The 19,918-nt window shown below is 42.0% G+C and overlaps 1 protein-coding gene across 1 annotated transcript in view; it reads right to left on the reverse strand.

Annotated features, from left to right (window-relative positions):
- Window positions 1-18,262, reverse strand: part of LOC126236898 (programmed cell death protein 10) — a 35,578-nt gene extending 17,316 nt beyond the window's left edge. Inside the window, exons 1-2 of the mRNA XM_049946541.1 lie at window positions 18,058-18,262; window positions 17,774-17,951 (exon numbers count right to left, since the gene is read on the reverse strand). Of these exons, the coding sequence (XP_049802498.1) occupies window positions 17,774-17,951; window positions 18,058-18,129 (250 nt within the window). The 5' untranslated portion in view covers window positions 18,130-18,262. The remainder of the gene's footprint in view (window positions 1-17,773; window positions 17,952-18,057) is intronic.
- Between the last annotated feature and the right edge of the window lie 1,656 nt (window positions 18,263-19,918).

Here is a 19,918-nt window from a genome sequence, read left to right on the forward strand (position 1 = left end):
ACAACCCTTCTTGAAGACTGGGACTACCTGTGCACTTTTCCAATCATTTGGAACCTTCCGTTCCTCTAGAGACTTGCGATACACGGCTGTTAGAAGGGGGGCAAGTTCTTTCGCGTACTCTGTGTAGAATCGAATTGGTATCCCGTCAGGTCCAGTGGACTTTCCTCTGTTGAGTGATTTCAGTGGTTTTTCTGTTCCTTGGACACTTATTTCGATGTCAGCCAATTTTTCGTTCGTGCGAGGATTTAGAGAAGGAACTGCAGTGCGGTCTTCCTCTGTGAAATAGCTTTGGAAAAAGTTGTTTAGTATTTAAGTTTTACACGTGTCATCCTCCGTTTCAATGTCATTATCATCCCAGAGTGTCTGGATATGCTGTTTCGATCCACTTACTGATTTAACGTAAGACCAGAACATCTTAGGATTTTCTGTCAAGTCGGTACATAGAATTTTACTTTCGAATTCACTGAATGCTTCATGCATAGCCCTCCTTACGCTAACTTTGACATCGTTTAGCTTCTGTTTGTCTGAGAGGTTTTGGCTGTATTTAAATTTGCAGTGAAGCTCTCTTTGCTTTCGCAGTAGTTTCCTAACTTTGTTGTTGAACCACGGTGGGTTTTTCCTGTCCCTCACAGTTTTACTCAGCACGTACCTGTCTAAAACGCATTTCACGATTGCCTTGAACTTTTTCCATAAACACTCAACATTGTCAGTGTCGGAACAGAAATTTTCATTTTGATCTGTTAGGTAGTCTGAAATCTGCCTCCTATTACTCTTGCTAAACAGATAAACCTTCCTCCCTTTTTTTTATATTCCTATTTACTTCCATATTCAGGGATGCTGCAATGGCCTTATGATCACTGATTCCCTGTTCTGCACTTACAGAGTCGAAAAGTTCAGATCTGTTTGTTATCAGTAGGTCCAAGATGTTATCTCCACGAGTCGGTTCTCTGTCTAATTGCTTGAGGTAATTTTCGGATAGTGCACTCAGTATAATGTCACTCGATGCTCTGTCGCTACCACCCATCCTAAACATCTGACAATCAAAATACCATATTATAGTAATAAGAGGAGACAGTGACACAAATAACAACATGTTTCCACACAGTTGACACACAAATTTTCATTTATGAAAATTACCACATTAATTTATAACATAACAAAACTCTTACTGGTGTGCTATTTAAACAATGAAATAGAAGCTTATAAGATCCAAATAAATCGAAAAACATGTAACTCCAGCATAGATGGACAAGCCCACTATTTCTTGTGGACAGCCAGCTCTCACAAGTTAGTACATAACCAAGCTACAAGGGCTGCTGACTAGGTCTATACGATGGGCGTTTGAAAAGTCCGTGCAAAAATAAAAACTACTTATGTGTCTGCGGTAAACCTTTTTTTATTTTTCGACAGTCTCCTTTTAGACTTATTCACTTCATCCAATGCTGTTCTAATTTGTTGATCCCTTCCGAATAATAGGAATTGTCCAAGTCTGCAAAATAGTTATTATTTGCTGCAATCACCTCCTTGTTTGAATAAAGTCTTTATCCCGCAAGCCATTTCTTCAAATTTGGGAACAAATAGTAGTCCGAGGGAGCCACGTCTGAAGAATAGGGGGGATGTGAAACGAGTTGGAATCCTATTTCCATTAATTTTGCGACCACAACTGCTGAGGTGTGTGCTGGTGCACTGTCACGATGGAAAAGGACTTTTTGCAGTCCAATAGCGAGCTTTTTCTTGCAGCTCAGTTTTAAAACGGTCCAATAACAATCAATAATATTCACCTGTAATAGTTTTACCCTTTTCCAGATAGTCTATGAGGTTTATTCCTTGCGAATCCCGAAAGACGGTCTCCATAACCACTCCAGCCAAAGGAATGGTCTTCGCCTTTTTTGGTGCAGATTCTCCCTTGGTAACCCATTGTTTAGATTGTTATTTGGTCTCAGGAGTGATGAAACGATGCTTAAAGTCCTGTGGATTCTCCCTGAACAGCTGTAAACCATCCTTGCAACACTTCACACGATTCCGTTTTTGGTCAAGCGTGAGCAATTGCGGAACCCATCTTGCGGATAGCTTTCTCATGTCCAAATGTTTATGCAAAATATTATGTACCTGCTCATTTGAGATGCCCACAGCACTAGCAATCTCACACACCTTAACTCTTCTGTCATCCATCACCATATCATAGATTTTATCAATGATTTCTGGAGTTGTAGCCTCCACAGGGTGTCCAGAATGTTCACCACCACTTGTGCCCATATGGCCACTCCGAAAATTTTGAAACCATTTATAAACTATTCTACTTGAAGGTGCAGAGTCATCGTAATGTTTATCAAGCTTCTCTTTAGTCACCTGAGGCACTTTGCCTTTCATAAAGTAATGTTTAATCACCACACAAAATTCTTTTTCGTCCATTTTTTGACAATCACTCTACTTCCTTGATTCACAAGAATGCCAAACACAAAGAAATAGACCAATATGGCTGAAAGTTGGTGTGTGCGTTCTTTCCAAAGGTGCTACTAACTGAACATGACATCGATACGCGCCTGTGGTGCCATTTCTCGAACTTTGCACGGACTTTTCAAACACCCCTCGTATATATACTGTGTAACATATGGTAGTTCCCCCTAGTATAGCCTGGTTCTGTACTGTTGTCTCTCAGAAATACCTTCCATTTTATACACTGCTGGTCATTAAAACAGGAGTACCATGAAGAAGGCAAACGAAAAATGTCAAATTGGCATGAAGTATACTATATGCTTGGATATGCAAACAATTACCATTTCAGCATAGCCACACAAACTGACAGGTGTAACACCATCTATATTCTGTATACACCGAGGTGACAAAAATCATGCGATAGTGATGTGCACACATACAGCTGGCAGTACTATCGTGTACACATGGTACAAAAGGGCAGTGCACACTGGCAGAGCTATCATTTATAATTGGGTGATTCATGTGAAAAGGCTTGCAACATGCATGAAATAACTGCAGAAATCAATATGGGACATCGACAAACATACCCATTAGAACAGTGCAGCGAAATCTGACATAAATGAGTTATGGCAGCATGCAATTGATGCGAGTGCCTTTGCTAACAGCATGACATCGCCTTAGGCTCATAACTATATTGGTTGGACCCTAGATGACCGGAAAACTGTGGACAGGACAGATGAGTCCCAATTTCAGTTGGTAAGAGCTGATGGCAGGATTTGAGTGTGGCACAGACCACGTGAAGCCATGGATCAATGTTGTCAACAAGACACTGTGCAAGATGGTGGTGGCTCCATAACAGTGTGGGCTGGGTTTGCATTGACTGGACTGGGTCCTCTGGTCCACCTGAACTGATCATTGACTGGAAACAGTTATGTTTGGCTACTTGGAGAATGTTTGCAGCCTTTCACGGACTTCATGTTCCAAAACAACGAAGTAATTTCGATGGATGGGAATGCTCCCTGTCACTGGACCCTATGAATGACAAATCGCTGCGTCACAGAACCACAGCCGGCCGCGGTGGTCTCGCGGTTCTAGGCGCGCAGTCCGGAACCGTGCGACTGCTACGGTCGCAGGTTCGAATCCTGCCTCGGGCATGGATGTGTGTGATGTCCTTAGGTTAGTTAGGTTTAAGTAGTTCTAAGTTCTAGGGGACTAATGACCACAGCAGTTGAGTCCCATAGTGCTCAGAGCCATTTGAACCATTTGAACAGAACCACATTTGTTTATGATTGGTTTGAAGAACGTTCTGGACAATTTGAGCTAACGATTTAGCAACCCATATCGCTCAACGTGAATCCCATCAAAAATTTATGGAACATAATCAAGAGGTCAGTTCGTGCACAATGTTCTGCACCAGCAACACTGTCAATTATGGAAGGATATACAGGAAACATGACTCAATTTCTGCATATGTCTTCCAATGACTAGCTAAGTCCATGTCATGTCACATTGCTGCACTACATTGGGCAAAGGGAGGTCTGACACTATATGAGGAGGTAGCACATGACTTTTGTCACCTCAGTGTATACAGAAAGATTACGCAGTCAGTTTCTCATTCAAAAATCATATTTGAAGTACATTATATGTAGGTTGTTTATGAGAAGATAATATTATGCCTTGAGTAAGGATGAGAAACATGTGCCTGCACCAGCACGTTTTGGAAACGATAGTGGCATATTTGTGACCTATTGAGCAGTGGTTTGTCATTCCACAATACTGCTGCTCATAGCTGTCACACGACTATGTAGTCAGTGGATTCAGGAGAGTCATGCTCAATGTCATGAAGGATCTCAATAGCCCCATACGACTAGCATCCAATAAAACATACATTATTTGCTTGGTTAGCCAAGTTTTGTACTTTGAGTAATGGGTTTGGTATAGCAGGACAAATATCCACATGGACAACGCTACTACATCTTGAGCACCAAGGACTGCCAGTATGGTGATCACTGTCGCAGTTCCCTTGACATGGCAGCAGAGAGAAATGTCCAATAACAGGACAGAGGAGTGGCACAACAATCATTTCAGGCAAGTCCCAGTTCTGAAAATAGCATCAAAATCAATATATCCATGTGCAGAGCTTCCAAGAAGAATGAACATTACCAGAGTGCTAGAGTACCTTTGTGGACACAAGACGATTTTCTCTGGTTTATGGAGTCAGTAATTTCATGCAAAACCCTGTAGCACTTTTGTCTGCAAATCAGGTTAAAAGGAATATTTGATACTAGTTGTCAGCTTTGACCAATGATGTAATGTTAAAGGTTGCAATAACATTAACTTTCAGTGTGCATTTTGAACCGCATTTCCTTATAGCATTATTTTCTCTTGTAATCTCATTGGTTTAGTAACTAACATTTTAATCTTCAATGTTTGTGAGGAACAATACACTCTTACGTATTTGCAGGAATCCTAACAATCAGTTCTTTTACTAGCAAAATATGGAGGTTGTTGCTAGTCAAAGATCTGAACCTGATTTTACATAGTGCAAGTGTTGAGATTGAAATTCCTTGGGTACATTTCATAGTGCTGAAATTAGCAGTCAAGCTTGGGGACACAAACAGCACTGTTAATTTCATGAAGAGTTCAATTGCAATGCTAATCAGTATAAATGCCATGTATGTGGCCGTGACATGAAACTGTCTAAGGTTCCTGGTTTCCTAAGAACCAGACTCAGGACCTTTACAGTGTGGCACTGTAGAATAACTACATGTGGCGTTCTATTCGTCAAGGCACTTGGTTTGACAAATCAAAGTTAACTGTGAAAAATATTTTATTGACTTGTTAGGTTCTTGTCTAAAGTGTCATGTTTGGTTCACAAACCTGAAAGTCAGACAGACATTAAAACAGTTATAGACTGGTTTTCACGCTGTAATGAAATTTGTCCTTGGTTTATTAGGAAACAAAATAAGTGAGGGGGGAGGGGGTGCATTCTTGAAACAAGTGAGTCTGAATTTGGCAAAAAGGGTGGGAGAGGGCATAATGATGTTGGACTCTCTGTGTGCGGGGTGGGGGGATTATTTGTAGTGGCAATCCTTATCCTAACATGGTATCTCATTAAGCAGAAAGTAGGAAAGCCACCACTATGTTTAACCTAATAAGAAAGTATATAGCCAGTGGGTCAACAATAATTTCAGATTGATGGCAGGCTTATTAAGGAGTAGATAAGGTTGGTTACAAGTATTTAGAAATCAATCACTCTATAGAACTTAGAAATAAAAAAGGGGGGCCTTTACAAATACAATAGTGGTTATTTGGGGGGGGGGGGGACAAAAAGCATTTTAGAGCAAGGGAAGCAGTGAATGTCCCTACTACAGTCTCAGACAAGTGGTTGGTTGGTTTAAAAGAGGGGGGGGGGGGAGGGGACCAAACTGCGAGGTCATCTGTCCCTTGTTCCTAAGGAAACAATACTGCAAGAGTGAAGCTAAAACAATGACACTTACAACAAAAACCAGAATGAAAGGAAAAACCACAACAACGACTGAAGGGCAACAAACACTTTAATGGACAAAAGGGGACAAGAAAACCAGAAAGACACATGAAACAGTTTATCATGGCTGGCTTACCACGAGCATAAAGAGGAAAAGCCAGCCACTCTGCAACACATTAAAACCTCCACTCTGAAAGCACTAGGGTGGAGGACACACAGGGACAAAGGACATGTGCTAATACTTGGAGCAAATGATAAAACTCACCCCCACAAATAAAATGTAAAACTAAAGCTGCTGTTGAAGCATTGTCACCCAACACCGAAGGTAGGGTGCTGGGAAAGTTAAAAGTCCGCCACAGAGCGGCTAAAAGTGGGCAGTCCAGCAAGAGATGGACAACCAGCATTCGTCAGCCACAGCGACACCGAGGTAGGTCCTCGAGACGGAGGAGATAACCATGCGTCAGCCACGTATGGCAATGCGGAACCGACAGAACCACAGAGTCCCTGCGAGAGGCACACATGAAGGTCTTCCACACATTCGTAGTTCCCTTAATGGCACACAGCCTGTTGTGCGCACTGAGGTTATGCATTCCATCTCCCTAAGCCGCAAAACCTTGCAGCGTAATACTGTACGCAGGTCAGTTTCAAAGATGCCAATCTCCATATGTGGTTTCCACGTAGCCTGTTTGGCCAGCCTGTCGGCAAATTCGTTGCCTGGGATTCCGACATGACCTGGGGTCCAGACAAACACTACTGAACGACTGGACTGTTCCTGGGCATAGACGGACTCCTCGATGGTTGCTATCCAAAGATGACGAGGGTAGCACTGGTCACAGCTTGTAGGCTGCTCCAGGAGTCAGTACGCAGGAGAAATGACTAACCTGGGCATGAGCGAATGTGCTCAAGAGCACGAGATATGGCCATCAACTCTGCAGTGAAAATACTGCAGCCATCTGGTAAGGAGTGCTGTTCTATATGTCCTCCATGAACATAGGCAAAGCCAACATGACCATCAGCCATCAGTGTAAACCACTTAATGGCCCCAGTACATGTCGAGAATTGAGAGAAACTGACATTGGAGAGTTGCAGGGTTAACTGAGTCCTTAGGGCCATGTGAAAGGTCCAGGCAAAGCCACGGCCTAGGTGTACACCATGGAGATGTTCGTGAATGAACCTCAAGCATAGCTGGTAAAGGCAAGGATGCCAGTTCAGAGAGAAGGGATTGCACATGAACTGCAATTTTAAGCCTTGACCTGGGACGCCAATGAGGGAGATGAATTGCCGTGGGCGGGAAAAGCAGACGGTAATTTGGATGTGCAGGAGAACTACAAACATGTGGAATGTAACTGGAGAGCAACTGCGCACGCCTCATCTGCAATGGAGGGGCTCCGGCCTCCACCAGGACGCTGGTCACCAGAATCGTCCTAAAAGCTTCTGTCGCTAGGCGAATGCCACAGTGGTGCACTGGGTCGAGTAAACACAACGCTGAGGGTGTCACTGAACCATAAACCACACTCCCATAGTCAAGGCGGGATTGAACAAGGGCTCTGTAGAGTTGCAGCAGCGTAGAATGATCTGCACCCCAGTTGGTGTTACTCAGGCAGCAGAGGGCACTGAGGTGCTACCAGCATTTCCACATAAGCTGGCGGAGGTGAGGAAGCCAAGTCCAATGGGCATCAAAAACCAGTCCTAAGAATCAATGTGTCTCCACTACAGTGAGTGGATCATCATTAAGGTAAAGTTCTGGTTCCGGATGAACGGTACGACACAGACATAATTGCATAACACATGACTTTGTAACCGAAAACTGGAAACCATGGGCTAGAGCCCATGACCGCACCTTGTGCATGACTCCCTGCAGGTGCCGCTCAGCAACATCAGTACTTGTGGAGCAGTATGAAATGCGGAAGTCATCTGCATATAGAGAAGGTGAGACGGACAGCCCCTACGGTTGCTGCTCGACCATTAATGGCCACTAAAAATAGAGATACACTCAATACGGAGCCCTGCAGGACCCCATTCTCCTGGATATTGGGGGGGGGGGGGGGGGGGGGGGAACTATGGGAGGCACCAACTTGGAGATGGAAAGTACAAAGCGACAGGAAATTCTGGATAAAAATTGGGAGCGGGTCTCAGAGACCCCACTTGTATAATGTGGCAAGGATATGATGTTGCCAGGTTGTGTCATGTGATTTTTGTAAATCAAAAAAGACGGCAACCAGGTGCTGGCATCTGGAAAAGGCTGTTCGGATGGCAGACTTGAGAGATACAAAATGACCAGTGGAAGAGCGACCCTGGCGGAAGCTGCCCTGCCATGGAGCCAGTAGGCCACGTGACTCCAGGACCCAACCCAACCACCGACACACCATACATTCCAGCAGCTTACAAAAATGTTGGTGAGGTTGATGGGCCTATAGCTATCCACATCAAGCAGGTTTTTACCGAGTTTGAGCACCGGAATGATGGTGCTCTCCCGCCATTGCAACAGAAAGATGCCATCGCACCAGATCCAGGTCTATATCCACTGTGTCTGAGGGCCCGGCGAGCTCATCCCCAGACGCAGAGCTTGTAGGTAGTAGTGGTGTGGGTGCCACCGGAGTTTCCTTGGTCTTAGGTCATCTTTTTGGACTTTTTTCGCTGCTCCTTGGGTTTCTCTCGCTGGGAGGGCTTCACTGATTCAGTCTCTGGGGCTGAGGAGGATCGTGAAGCCCTATGACCAGCTGCTTTTGGGCACTTCAGCCACTGGCAGGTGTCATCTTTCCCACTAGCAGAAACTCGGGAAGGGAGTGACCCAAGGGATCCCTTCCTGGCGAGAGGAGCCCCGAAGAAGACTTACGCTTCTCCAGCTCTGAAGTGGGGACTGATGTCCCCAATGGTTGGGGGGCAGTGCTCCCGATGTAGGTGGTGCGGGAGCAAAGGGGAGGGGTGGGGGCGGGGGGGGGGGAGGAAAACCCCCCCACCCCCATCATCAACGGGGCATGTGTAGCCTTCTGGCTCTGAGAGCCGACTGGAATTCGCAGAATTGATGGGGCTACTACTGTTCTTGTAGCGGCAGCGTATGAGGAGGTCATAGCCACAGGATGTAGGCACTCATATTTTCTCTTAGCCTCAGTGTACATCAGTCTGTCCAGGGAGGTGGGGCACACTGAGTATTGGGATGTGATGGACGTCCACAATCTTGACGTGTGACACTGGAAGTACAGCGGGAAGACATACGGCCAAACTTCCAGCACTTAAAGCACCACATTGGGGGAGGGACATCACAGTGGTAGGCCATCACCTTGACCTTCTTGGGTAAGGTGTCACCCTTGAAGGCCAAGATGAAGGCACCAGTGGCAACCTGATTATCCCTCGGACTCAGATGGGCGCACTGCATGAAATGAACACCTCGCCGCTCTAAATTGCCATGCAGCTCATCATCAGACTGCAAAAGAAGGTCCCTGTGGAATATAATACCCTGGACTATATTTAAGGTCTTTAGTGGCGTGATGGTAACAGAAACAGCCCCCAGCTTGTTCCAAGTGAGTAACGCTGGGCAGAGGATGCTGTTTTTATCAAGACTAACCCCAAGAGCATTTTCAAAAAGCCCTCCACCTCCCAAAACTTGTCCTCTAAATGCTCTACAAAAAACTGTGGCTTCATCAAAACAAAGGAGTCCCCATAAGTTCCCATACATACGAGGTACTGGGGTGAATAAGGTATGCTGCCATCCTTAGCCTGGCATTCCTCCCATGGTGTGGCCAGGGAGGAGAATGATTTAGGTTTGTACTTTCTTGCATTGTACTGAGACTTGGAACGCTTAGAGACTGCTGGTGCCTGATCACCAGCAAGTGATGAAATGGTACGCTTCATCATGCATCATCTGCCCTGGTGCCACCCACACTGACCAGGGGCACTCCCCACGGGTGCCACCCAGCTACAGCAAAAGCTACCTGGCAGGATGGCCTTTGCTGAGAGTCCTGATGCCCCAGGGTGACGGGCATCTACTCCTTGGGGAGTTAACGGCACAGGCATCAGCAGAGAGATCCTTGTGTTGTCAGGGGGTTACAACCAGCAGGGTACATGGTAGCCCCACCACAAAGGACTGGCTACCATGCTGGATATGAGGTGCAAAAAAGTCCATGGCCATTGTCAACGCAGAAAGCAAAACTACATAGTGCATGCTGGAAAACGCACCCACGAAGGTATCCTCGCCCAAGAGATGGAGAATGAGCTGGACTGCAATGTGACAACGAGAAAGTGGGCTGAAGATCTCAAGGCACAATACACCATGTAAGGCACCCTTCCCCAAGTTCTTTGGGAAAATTTTGAAAAATGGAGGTAAAAACCCTACAGGGGACCATGTTTTTTTTTTCTTTTTTGTTGGAAATACTTAGCAAAATTTATGTTCCAGAAAGTGAAAGTTGTGTTTTTATTCTGAAATGTTAGTGGCTATTTTTGGTAAAATTCTGTTTTCTTTCCTTTTATTTAATTTTTGTAATTAATTTCACTCTTCGTTTTGTTCCTTTCTCAATTAATGTTTGGCTTTGAAACATTAGCAATATTTTTGTTTAAATAGTTTCATAGTTAGCTTTGATTTGCTGCATGTGACCTTATTGCAAATGGTCAGTTTCTACTGATAAATACAGCTGTATGTCCTATTATTGTAATTTTCATTTGCATCCTAGGTTTTCTGCTCAATAGTTTTGAGCTGTTGTGTTTAGCTGCCCGAGTTTCTTTTACTTAAATACTGAACAACAGATAACAGATTAACTTATCCATCACCCAACTTGGATCTGAGAACATAAGAATAGGCTATGTCATTACTGAGAAATGTATGATAAGATTCTCGTATCTGAACTTGGGTATTGCTATCTACCCTTGAGTTATATAATTAAAGTGTATTTTCCGATATTAACTTTGATTTCTTTACAATAAATATTTTGTTTAGTTCATACTGTGCAGCTTTATCTCTACTACAGCTATAGAGTTCCTTTTTACAATTCTCAATGCAGTTTCTTTACAACAGATAGTTACAGTGCTTCTTGTCACTGAAGTTTTGATTTATTCATCTGAAGTACATATTTTCATAAGTGCAAATCACAATCTCCTCGTGACCTATACAGCTAAAACATATTTTCTGATACTGCCCTGATTTTTTATGATAAATGTACATTTTGTAATTTCTTACTGTATGCCATACCTGACATACGTTTTGATTTACTACTGAATAGTGCATACATTCGGAACTCTGTTTTGCAACCTACCTTTGACCTATGCAGCTAAAGTGTGTTCTCCTATACTACGAAGGTGGATCCGAAAGTCTTTGCCCTTTTTAACCAAAATTAAAGCTGTAAATGCAATTTAACATACCCATTTCCAGTAATGGACTTTTTGTGGACAGATCCAACCTTATCTGCTGGTAGCTAAATGGCACTGCCCTGTTGTCAGTTGCTGAAGATGCCGGTTGTGCTTCCCATGTCCACTGACTACAAGCAACGTACTGCACTTTATTTCTATGGGGCATGTGATGAACATCCATTAAAATCCACAGGAAATGCATCCGACATATGAGGAAAAATGTCTTGCATTGAGATGTGCGAGCTGTAGGTGTTTTGAGTTCGCAATAGTCCGTGACGACTTGTGTGACAGTGAGCATTCAAGGAGGCTGTGCTTGTCACTAAATGACAATATTTCCCCCCCATGGGTGCAGCTGTTAAACTGGATTGGCATGTGCACCTCCAGGGCATTTCCCGGGACCTTGGCATTTCATATGGGATGTTTACAACATCATTTCACAGGTCCTTAGGGTACTGGAAGGTTTCATGTTGGTGGGTGCCTAAGTATGCATGACATCATGAAAGGCAAGCAAATGACTGCCTCACTGAATCATCTGCAATGGTATACCGAGACAAGTTTTCTGTACTGCACCGTTACTGGTGATAAAACATGGATACTGTATTTCACACTGGAAACAAAGCAGCAGAGCCTATGACAAAAAAATTCTGTTCAGACTCATGTAAGCGGGAAAGTGATATCAAGTCTACTGGGATCACTGTGACTGCTCTTGCTGGATTACATGCCACTGGGTGCAACTATCAATGCAGACAGTTATTGTTCCATACTACTGCATCTATGAGCTTCCATCAGGAAGAAGTACTGATGGATTCCTGATGGGGACAATGTGATTATTCTCCATGACAATTTGAGGCCACATGTGGCAATTTGAACTGCCGACAAGCTCCGGTATTTGACAGAGGGGCTCTATACCATCCACCATACAATCTGGACCTCACCCCTAGGGAGTTCCATGTTTCAAATCTGCTAAAGAAGTTCCAGGGAGGACAGCGATTAACATGCAACAATGAAAGCAAGACAGCAGTCCAAAAGTCATTCCGCAATCAGTCAAACGAATTCTGTCATAGAGGCATGTCAAATTTAGTGCTGCAATGGGGCAAATGTCTGAATTGATGAGAGGATTATGTGGAAAACTAGTGTAAGGTATCTACAGTACTATGTATATTTGTAAGTACCTGTATGTACCTTATTTCGGCTAAAAAACTTGGAGCAGAACTTTCCGATTTGCCCTCACAGCCACCATTCGTTTACAACACATATTTACATTATTTATTTCAGTTCATACTGTGTGCTGTGAAGTCCCTTACCACTGTACACTATTTTCATGATAATTTTATTTCTTTCCTAGAAATACCTCTTACTTATATGTGATTGACTGTATGATTTGTAATCGTAAGTATTTGTTTCACACTGTGGTAAATTTCTGTAATTGAAACTCTGCATTTATTACATTTGAAAAAATTGTCATTCACATGTTATAGATGCCATGTTGTTTATGAAGTTTGTAGTATGCTTCATACATCACTGTTCAAGCTAAGTACTGAATATTCATCTTACAAATCAAAGAAATGAGAACTATTTGAAAGTAGAAAGCAATATGTAATTTTTGACAAGCTTATGAATGTAATGATTTCATACAATAAGGTCTAAGATAGGTAATGTTAGACAAAAGTTTCCGTTTTAGCATATGGCTGGGTCCACTTCAGGCAACTGAATATCATTTTTAATGTGTGCAATGACACTGTAGTTTGATTAAATTTACTTATTGACATTTTGCATCTTGAAACTGAGTTCCTCTTATCACAGCTCTCAATGTCACAGCCAAAATGTACGTGGTCACCAATGTGTCACAATATAGCACTAATTCTTTTCAAGTGTTTAAGTATTCTAGTGAAGACCCACAATCCATTACTGCATCTGCAAACAATTACACTTCTGCTAGTTTCATCTAGTTCTAACAGTACTTCAATTGCTTCAAAAAAAAAATTAAACTAGTGTCCAGCACAGTATACCTTCAAATATTAAAGATAGCACCCAATATGCTCCAGAGAATATGATTCGATACCATTTTAAGTATACAGTTGTCAACCTTTTAGGATTTTAACCCACAATAATTTTGGCAGGTGTACCTGTCCACGTTCAGTTATTTCCAACTGACGTTCTTATGAGTAAAGTATGCCTCCTGTGCTTTAATTCACATTAGACTTTTTTAGCATCCACTTATAGTTCACTGAAATGCACAGGGTGTCTACACCGAAATACCCAATTTTTGAGATAGTTTAAAAACAGTAAATATTTATTTTTTTCAGGTCTGACTTGTCTATTGTGTGCAGCAGGACTTAGAGTTGGTGCTTAAATTTTGTCGACATTTGATGAGTTTTCATTGCTTATTTGTTGTCCATCCACGCAAAAATGGCATCAGTTCAGAAGAAGGCACAGACTGTGCTTTTATATGTCAGTTTAAATTCACTGTTTTGCTCAGCCTGTTTATAAAAAAGTAGCGCTCAGATACCAAGAGACTAAAAGCATAGTAGGAAAAGTTGACAATGTCTACCAAATGTTCCAACAAAGTCTGTGATGATCAATTTGTTAGGTTTGACAGGAATTCCAGATGCCATGTGCAACTATTTACAAGGTCCACAAAAAGCAGTTGTGTCTGTATCCATACAAGGTGCAGATTCTGCAGACCATTAAGTCTGATGACAAGCAATGGTGATATGGATTTGCATGTGAACTGCTTAATCAACCCTGCTTTCTTGCCACGAGCAATGTTTTCTGACGAGACCATGTTCATCGTATCTGGATCAGTGAATACACAAAGTTACGTATGGCGGCCATAGAATCCACACTATATCAGGGGAAAGGCGCAAGATAGCCTGAAAGCGAATATTTGGTGTGGTCTCATATGCAACAAGATAATTGGATCATTCTTCTTTGCTGCAAGACTTACAGGAATAGCATAACTAGAGATGTTGCAGAAATGTTTGTTTTTCCCCAGACTGAAGACCTGTGAAATTTTGGCTTCAGCAAGATGCTCCACCTCACTGGTGGAAGTTCAGAAAACACTGAACTGGACGTACGATTGGGTTAATGGAAACGTCCGATTCCACCTGTTCCGTTGACCATATGTGAAGTACTCCAATGACATGAAAACTTTGAGCAATATATGTTTTGGACACAATTATTGCAGCCCGTAATTTAACCAAATACACCAATAGATAACGTCACTTGACGGTGACTGAAGACTTCACACTTCCATAGACAGTTGGGGTCGACAGAAGCGTCCGATCCCACGCGTCGGCTTTGACCCGTGACGTAAGGGTGTTGTCGTGTGTGACGTCATGACGGCGCGGAGTTTGGTTTGAGTGTGGCTGTCTCCAGTTCTGTTTTATCTTATTTTATTTACTTTACTGATCTGTTCGTTCTATCCCGTGAGATTTTTTTTTTTTTTTAAGACAAAAAACACTAATCTGCTACTGAAGCATCTTTATCTTCTATGGGTTGCAGGGGTTACGACCCCTAGGGAGGTGGGTGGGTATTCATGCATGGCTGTCTTCACTTACACGTTGTAGCTATGCAAGGCGTCTAAATTTGTTTATATTTAGTTTTCCCTCCACCCAAAACACCCCATTTCCCGTGCTTGTCCCGTTAGTGTCATTAGGCTTCTTGTGGAAAGTGTGTGTGTTTGTTTTTCGATGTATTTTTGTCCTCACAATGTGTACATAACGACTTTATATGCGCCACATTGGAATCGTGTTTTATGGTCGTTTCCGCCATATTTGTGACGTCATGGGTCAAAGCAGACGGGCGGGATCGGACGCTTCCGTATTTCCGTACGATTGGACATGATGGACCTGTGGATTGCCCTTTACATTCTCCTGACATCACTCCCCCCCCCCCCCTCGTGGCTAGGTGAAGGTCAGTGTGTTAACCATTTGAAATTGAGGTTCTACGGTTCTACTGAGCTGCAGTCGAGAAGAGAGTGGGGCAGGGTTGTAGCCTATCCCCTTCAGACTCTACATCGGGCAAGCAGTAAAGGAAATAAAGATAAATCTGAAAAGGGAATTCTTCAGTGTAACGAAAAAAAAAGGAAGGAAGATTAAGAGCTTTACATACCATCGGCAAAGACATTATTAGAAATGTAGCAAAAGCTCAGATTGCAAAAGGATGGGCAAGTACATTGGCCTTGCCCCATTGAAAGGAACTGTCTTGACATTTGCCTGAAACGATTTAGAGAAATCACAGAAAGCCTAAATTAGGATCACCTAGCACAGATTTGAACCATTGTCCTTCCGTTTGCAAGTCCAGTATGCTAACCACTGCACCATTTAGTCAGTTTCAGCATAAAGAAATAAAAATTTTCACTGCAGCCAATGGCAATTCTGGCAGAGATGGCACAAGATCTGGAAAAGCAGTTGTATGGATTGGATAAGATCTTGAAAAGAGATTACAAGATGAGCATCAACACAAGTAAAATAAGGAATGGACTATCGTAACAGTCAGGTGATGCTGAAGATTAGACAGTTCAATCTGAACAATAAGGACATTGCTTGGGAGCTTGACATTTCATATGGGGGTGTTTACAACATCGCTCACGATTTCTGAGTGTGCTATAAGATTTCATGTTGGTGGGTACTTAAGCAGCTGCACGATATGATGACAGGCAAGCAAATGATTGCTTCACTGAATCATCCACAATGGTAAGCCAAGGAGGCCAACAGTTTCCTGGATCGTATTGTTACTGGCGATGAAACGTGGAGAGTGCATTGCATGCCAAAATCAAAGTAGAAGAACCTATTAAATATTGGGAAGAAAGCACAACTTCACTATAGAACGGAATCAACTCATTTGACACATCCCTGGGCATAAAGCAATCTTCTTTAATATGTAATAGCTTAGCGTGTGGTGTCACCGCCCGACACCACACTTGTTAGGTGGTAGCCTTTAAATCGGCCACGGTCCGTTAGTATACGTCGGACCCACGTGTCGCCATATCAGTGATTGCAGACCGAGCGCCGCCACACGGCAGGTCTAGAGAGACTTCCTAGCACTCACCCCAGTTGTACAGCCGACTTTGCTAGCGATGGTTCACTGCCTACTTACATTCTCTTTGCCGAGACGATAGTTTAGCATAGCCTTCAGCTACGTCATTTGCTACAACCTAGCAAGGTGCCATTATCAGTTACTATTGATATTGTGAATCATATACCGTCAAAACCGACGTTCATCATTAATGCATTAAAGTTAAGTATTCCACCAGCTATGTCCGTTTTTTCTAAATTCTAATTTCCTTGTCATGTTCCAGACCGCACGCCAGCCTGCGTGAGCTAAAACGCGTGCATTTCGGTCTCCTTTAGTAAAACGGTGTTGGCTCTCTTGCCAACCACAACATAGCGGATGCACACTGAAGTACTAGTTTCTATATAACGCAAAGTGCATTAAATATAAAGTGAAAACATGTTGGGGTGTGCTACTGATTAAATTGTTACAACTACAATGATTTTGCATTTTTTAGCTTCACCAACTTACAAGGAAATTATCATCTTATAATAAGGGGACTGATGACCTCAGATGTTAAGTCCCACAGCGCTCAGAGCCATCTTATAATATGCTACAGTTCAGTCCGTAGCCTCAGCCACGTTTATGAATGCAGGGGAACGGGGTAAAACAGTAAGCACAAAGGACTTCAGCTGCTATATAACAAGAAGCAAGAAATTAGGAATCCCCTACAACTGAAATTACAGTTAAAAAGATGCCTTGCTAGTCACTCGGTCTAAAAATTATTTGATTATCTAAATTCAATGTCAGCTGCATTACAAGGTTAAAAATTCTTTAACTGGAACCCTTATAGTTATAGATGAAGGTAACTATTTCCTTCGAAAAAGGCAATCTAATCCAGTAAATATTAATAAACAGAAGATGAGCAGTTGCTGTTTAATATAAGTAGGTCAGCTACAGCAGCCTTTTTTCCCAAAATCGTTGCTTCGTAATACCTTGCCACTACATTTAAGAAGTGCAAGAACAAAGAATATTCAAAAACAGAGCTGGATTATTATAAATATGGTGCCTGGATTAAATTTTTAAGAACAGCAAGTAATTTCTTAATGTCCAATATTGCTGAAGGTTCTTAATTTTGATGGGATCGACAATGCCGAAACAGGTTTAATGATTCTGATATAAGTGAACCAAAATTTGCATTCTGCTGAATAAATTGCCGTTTTCAGATTAAAAGTTACTCAATTTATATATAATAGACGTATATGATAAGCACTACAATGGGTCAGATCAGCTTGTCAGCAACTAAGATTTCAGCAAGGGAACCACTATGACACTCTACACCACTTCAGGGGATGAAAGCTGTACAGACATTACACAATACATTTGGGCGACGGCTGTAATGAAATCAGTTTTGACACATAATGCATGTGGTAGTTGCTATGGAAATTCGCTCAAGTTTGCATTGTAACTTCCCCTAACAATTTTGTTGAGAATGCAAAAGTACTTAGTTCTCACCATCTGCTTCCGAAGTGCTCCCCTGGAGACGTAGTACACTCTCGTTCATGTTAATGCTTAATTCGCCACGTCTCATGATACCAACAACGAAATCATATGTGAAACCTGGATGAGCTGCTTCAACCTTGGAAAGAGCAGCACGAAGTGTTTGTGAAGCTCCCACATCACGTCGCTCTAACTGTAAAACACAGCAATTTGTCAGTACGATACTAACAAAATAGCACCAACCACTGCTGTTCGTTCTTTCGTATAATTTTGTACGAAATGACTGCAATCAACTTTACCTGGGACAAAATGGGGCGTATTAAAACTGGCAAAACAAGAGAAGTAACTGGTGTCTCATCTCCCATGGTCATCGTTCTAGCAATCGTATGGCTGCAACCACTTGTTTAAACACTAGGACAAACAACAAACCCACAAATAAACTTTAAAATCACTTCCTTGTTCTTCAGTTTTAGTTGACACTTGTCAGATATTACGGCCTATCGATTTATTTGAATCGAAAGGAATGACTATCGACTTTGTAACCGCTTGTAGTGATCGAATAACGACACAAAGGTGCGATTGCCACAGAATACAAAGAGTTACTACTACCATAGTCTATGTTTGACTGTGCTACTACTTTTATTGCCAATGATAATTATTTTTATGTTTCCTAAAAGCAAAGTTAATCCAAGTAATTTTTCCATTCACCATGGCCGCTTATTTTAAGAACATGGTGCGGTTTGATTTTCCATTTCGAGAACTATGGTTTTTACTTTAATTTTCAGTAAAGCGATCACAGTCAGAATTAAAACGCAAGCTCCATTTTATTAAATTAAAGGTCAGTCTACACGCAACAAATTGTCTGCGCATAAACCAGCGTAAATTTCTATGCAAGCAAAGGGTCACTGCAGATATGGTGTGCTTACAGAATGGATGTGAAAAATGAAGAGAGATAACGCTATAGACTTACGTTATACGTTGTTTTAAAGCCAGAGCGGACGGCTTGGAGAAAGTTCACACCAAAGCGTGAGAACATGTATAGAGTGAACATAGTCTACTGCGAATGTTCTCAAAATGAGGAGGGGCAAGTCTACAATTTGCGGTGAAACCTGAATATTGCACGTATTCACCATGTTTTTAATACGTTTCTCAACGTTTAGTTTTATTAACAGTTAAGGTGCAGTACTGTGGTTGATATGGATGTAAAGAGAAATATGCGAAAGCAGGACCACTTATTTTTCATAGGTATATGCTACAATTGTATAACTTTAAATGTCATAATGACGTGACGTACTTCGAAAAATGTCGATAAACGTACTATGTCTTGCATTGTGAAAATAATTTCCGAGATTTTGTGGCTATGTGTTCGAGTAAACTGCCAGTCAGTGTATACATATTGTGCTGTGTTAATATGCAAATAAAATTTGTATATGCCATTCTGATTACTTACATCCAGCTACATGGGTTCTCAAACCATTGTGTGTATCTAAGTATTTCTGCGTGAGACAGTTTCCTAGTCCATGTCATTGTAACATAATTAATTAGAACAGGTCCAATAACATTAATCAATGAAATAGAAACCTAAAAATATATTGTTGGCTGTCACTTCTTTTACTACTACAAAATTCGAGCACTGATATTGTATTTTTTATTTTTTGTGTGTAATGTATAGTTTTACTTTTCTGATGAGACAGCGAAACAACAGATATTTGAGCTGTCGACAAAAAGTGGAAGGATAAATAAAGCAAACTAAAAAATAATAATGGACAATCAGGTGTTTCAAATCGCTAACTGTATTTATTGTAATATTTTCATAGTTCCAAATACATTGTTTTTTCGTAACACTTCAGCACTGTCAGCAGTCTCATTGTCTATATCTACATCTATGTGATTACTCTGCTATTCACAAAACAGTGCCTGGCAGAGGGATCAATGAACCACCTTCAAGCTGTCTCTCTACCGTTCCACTCTCGAACGGCACACGGGGAAAACGAGAACTTAGATTTTTCTATGTGAGCCCTGATTTCTCTAATTTTCTTGTGATGATCATTTCTCCCTAAGTAGGTGGTTGCCAACAGAATGTTTTCGCAATCGTAGGAGAAAACCGGTGATTAAAATTTCATGAGAAGATCCCATAGCAACGAAAAACGCCTTTGTTTT

Source organism: Schistocerca nitens, chromosome 2 (assembly GCF_023898315.1).
Source record: "Schistocerca nitens isolate TAMUIC-IGC-003100 chromosome 2, iqSchNite1.1, whole genome shotgun sequence".
Taxonomy (NCBI): domain Eukaryota; kingdom Metazoa; phylum Arthropoda; class Insecta; order Orthoptera; family Acrididae; genus Schistocerca; species Schistocerca nitens.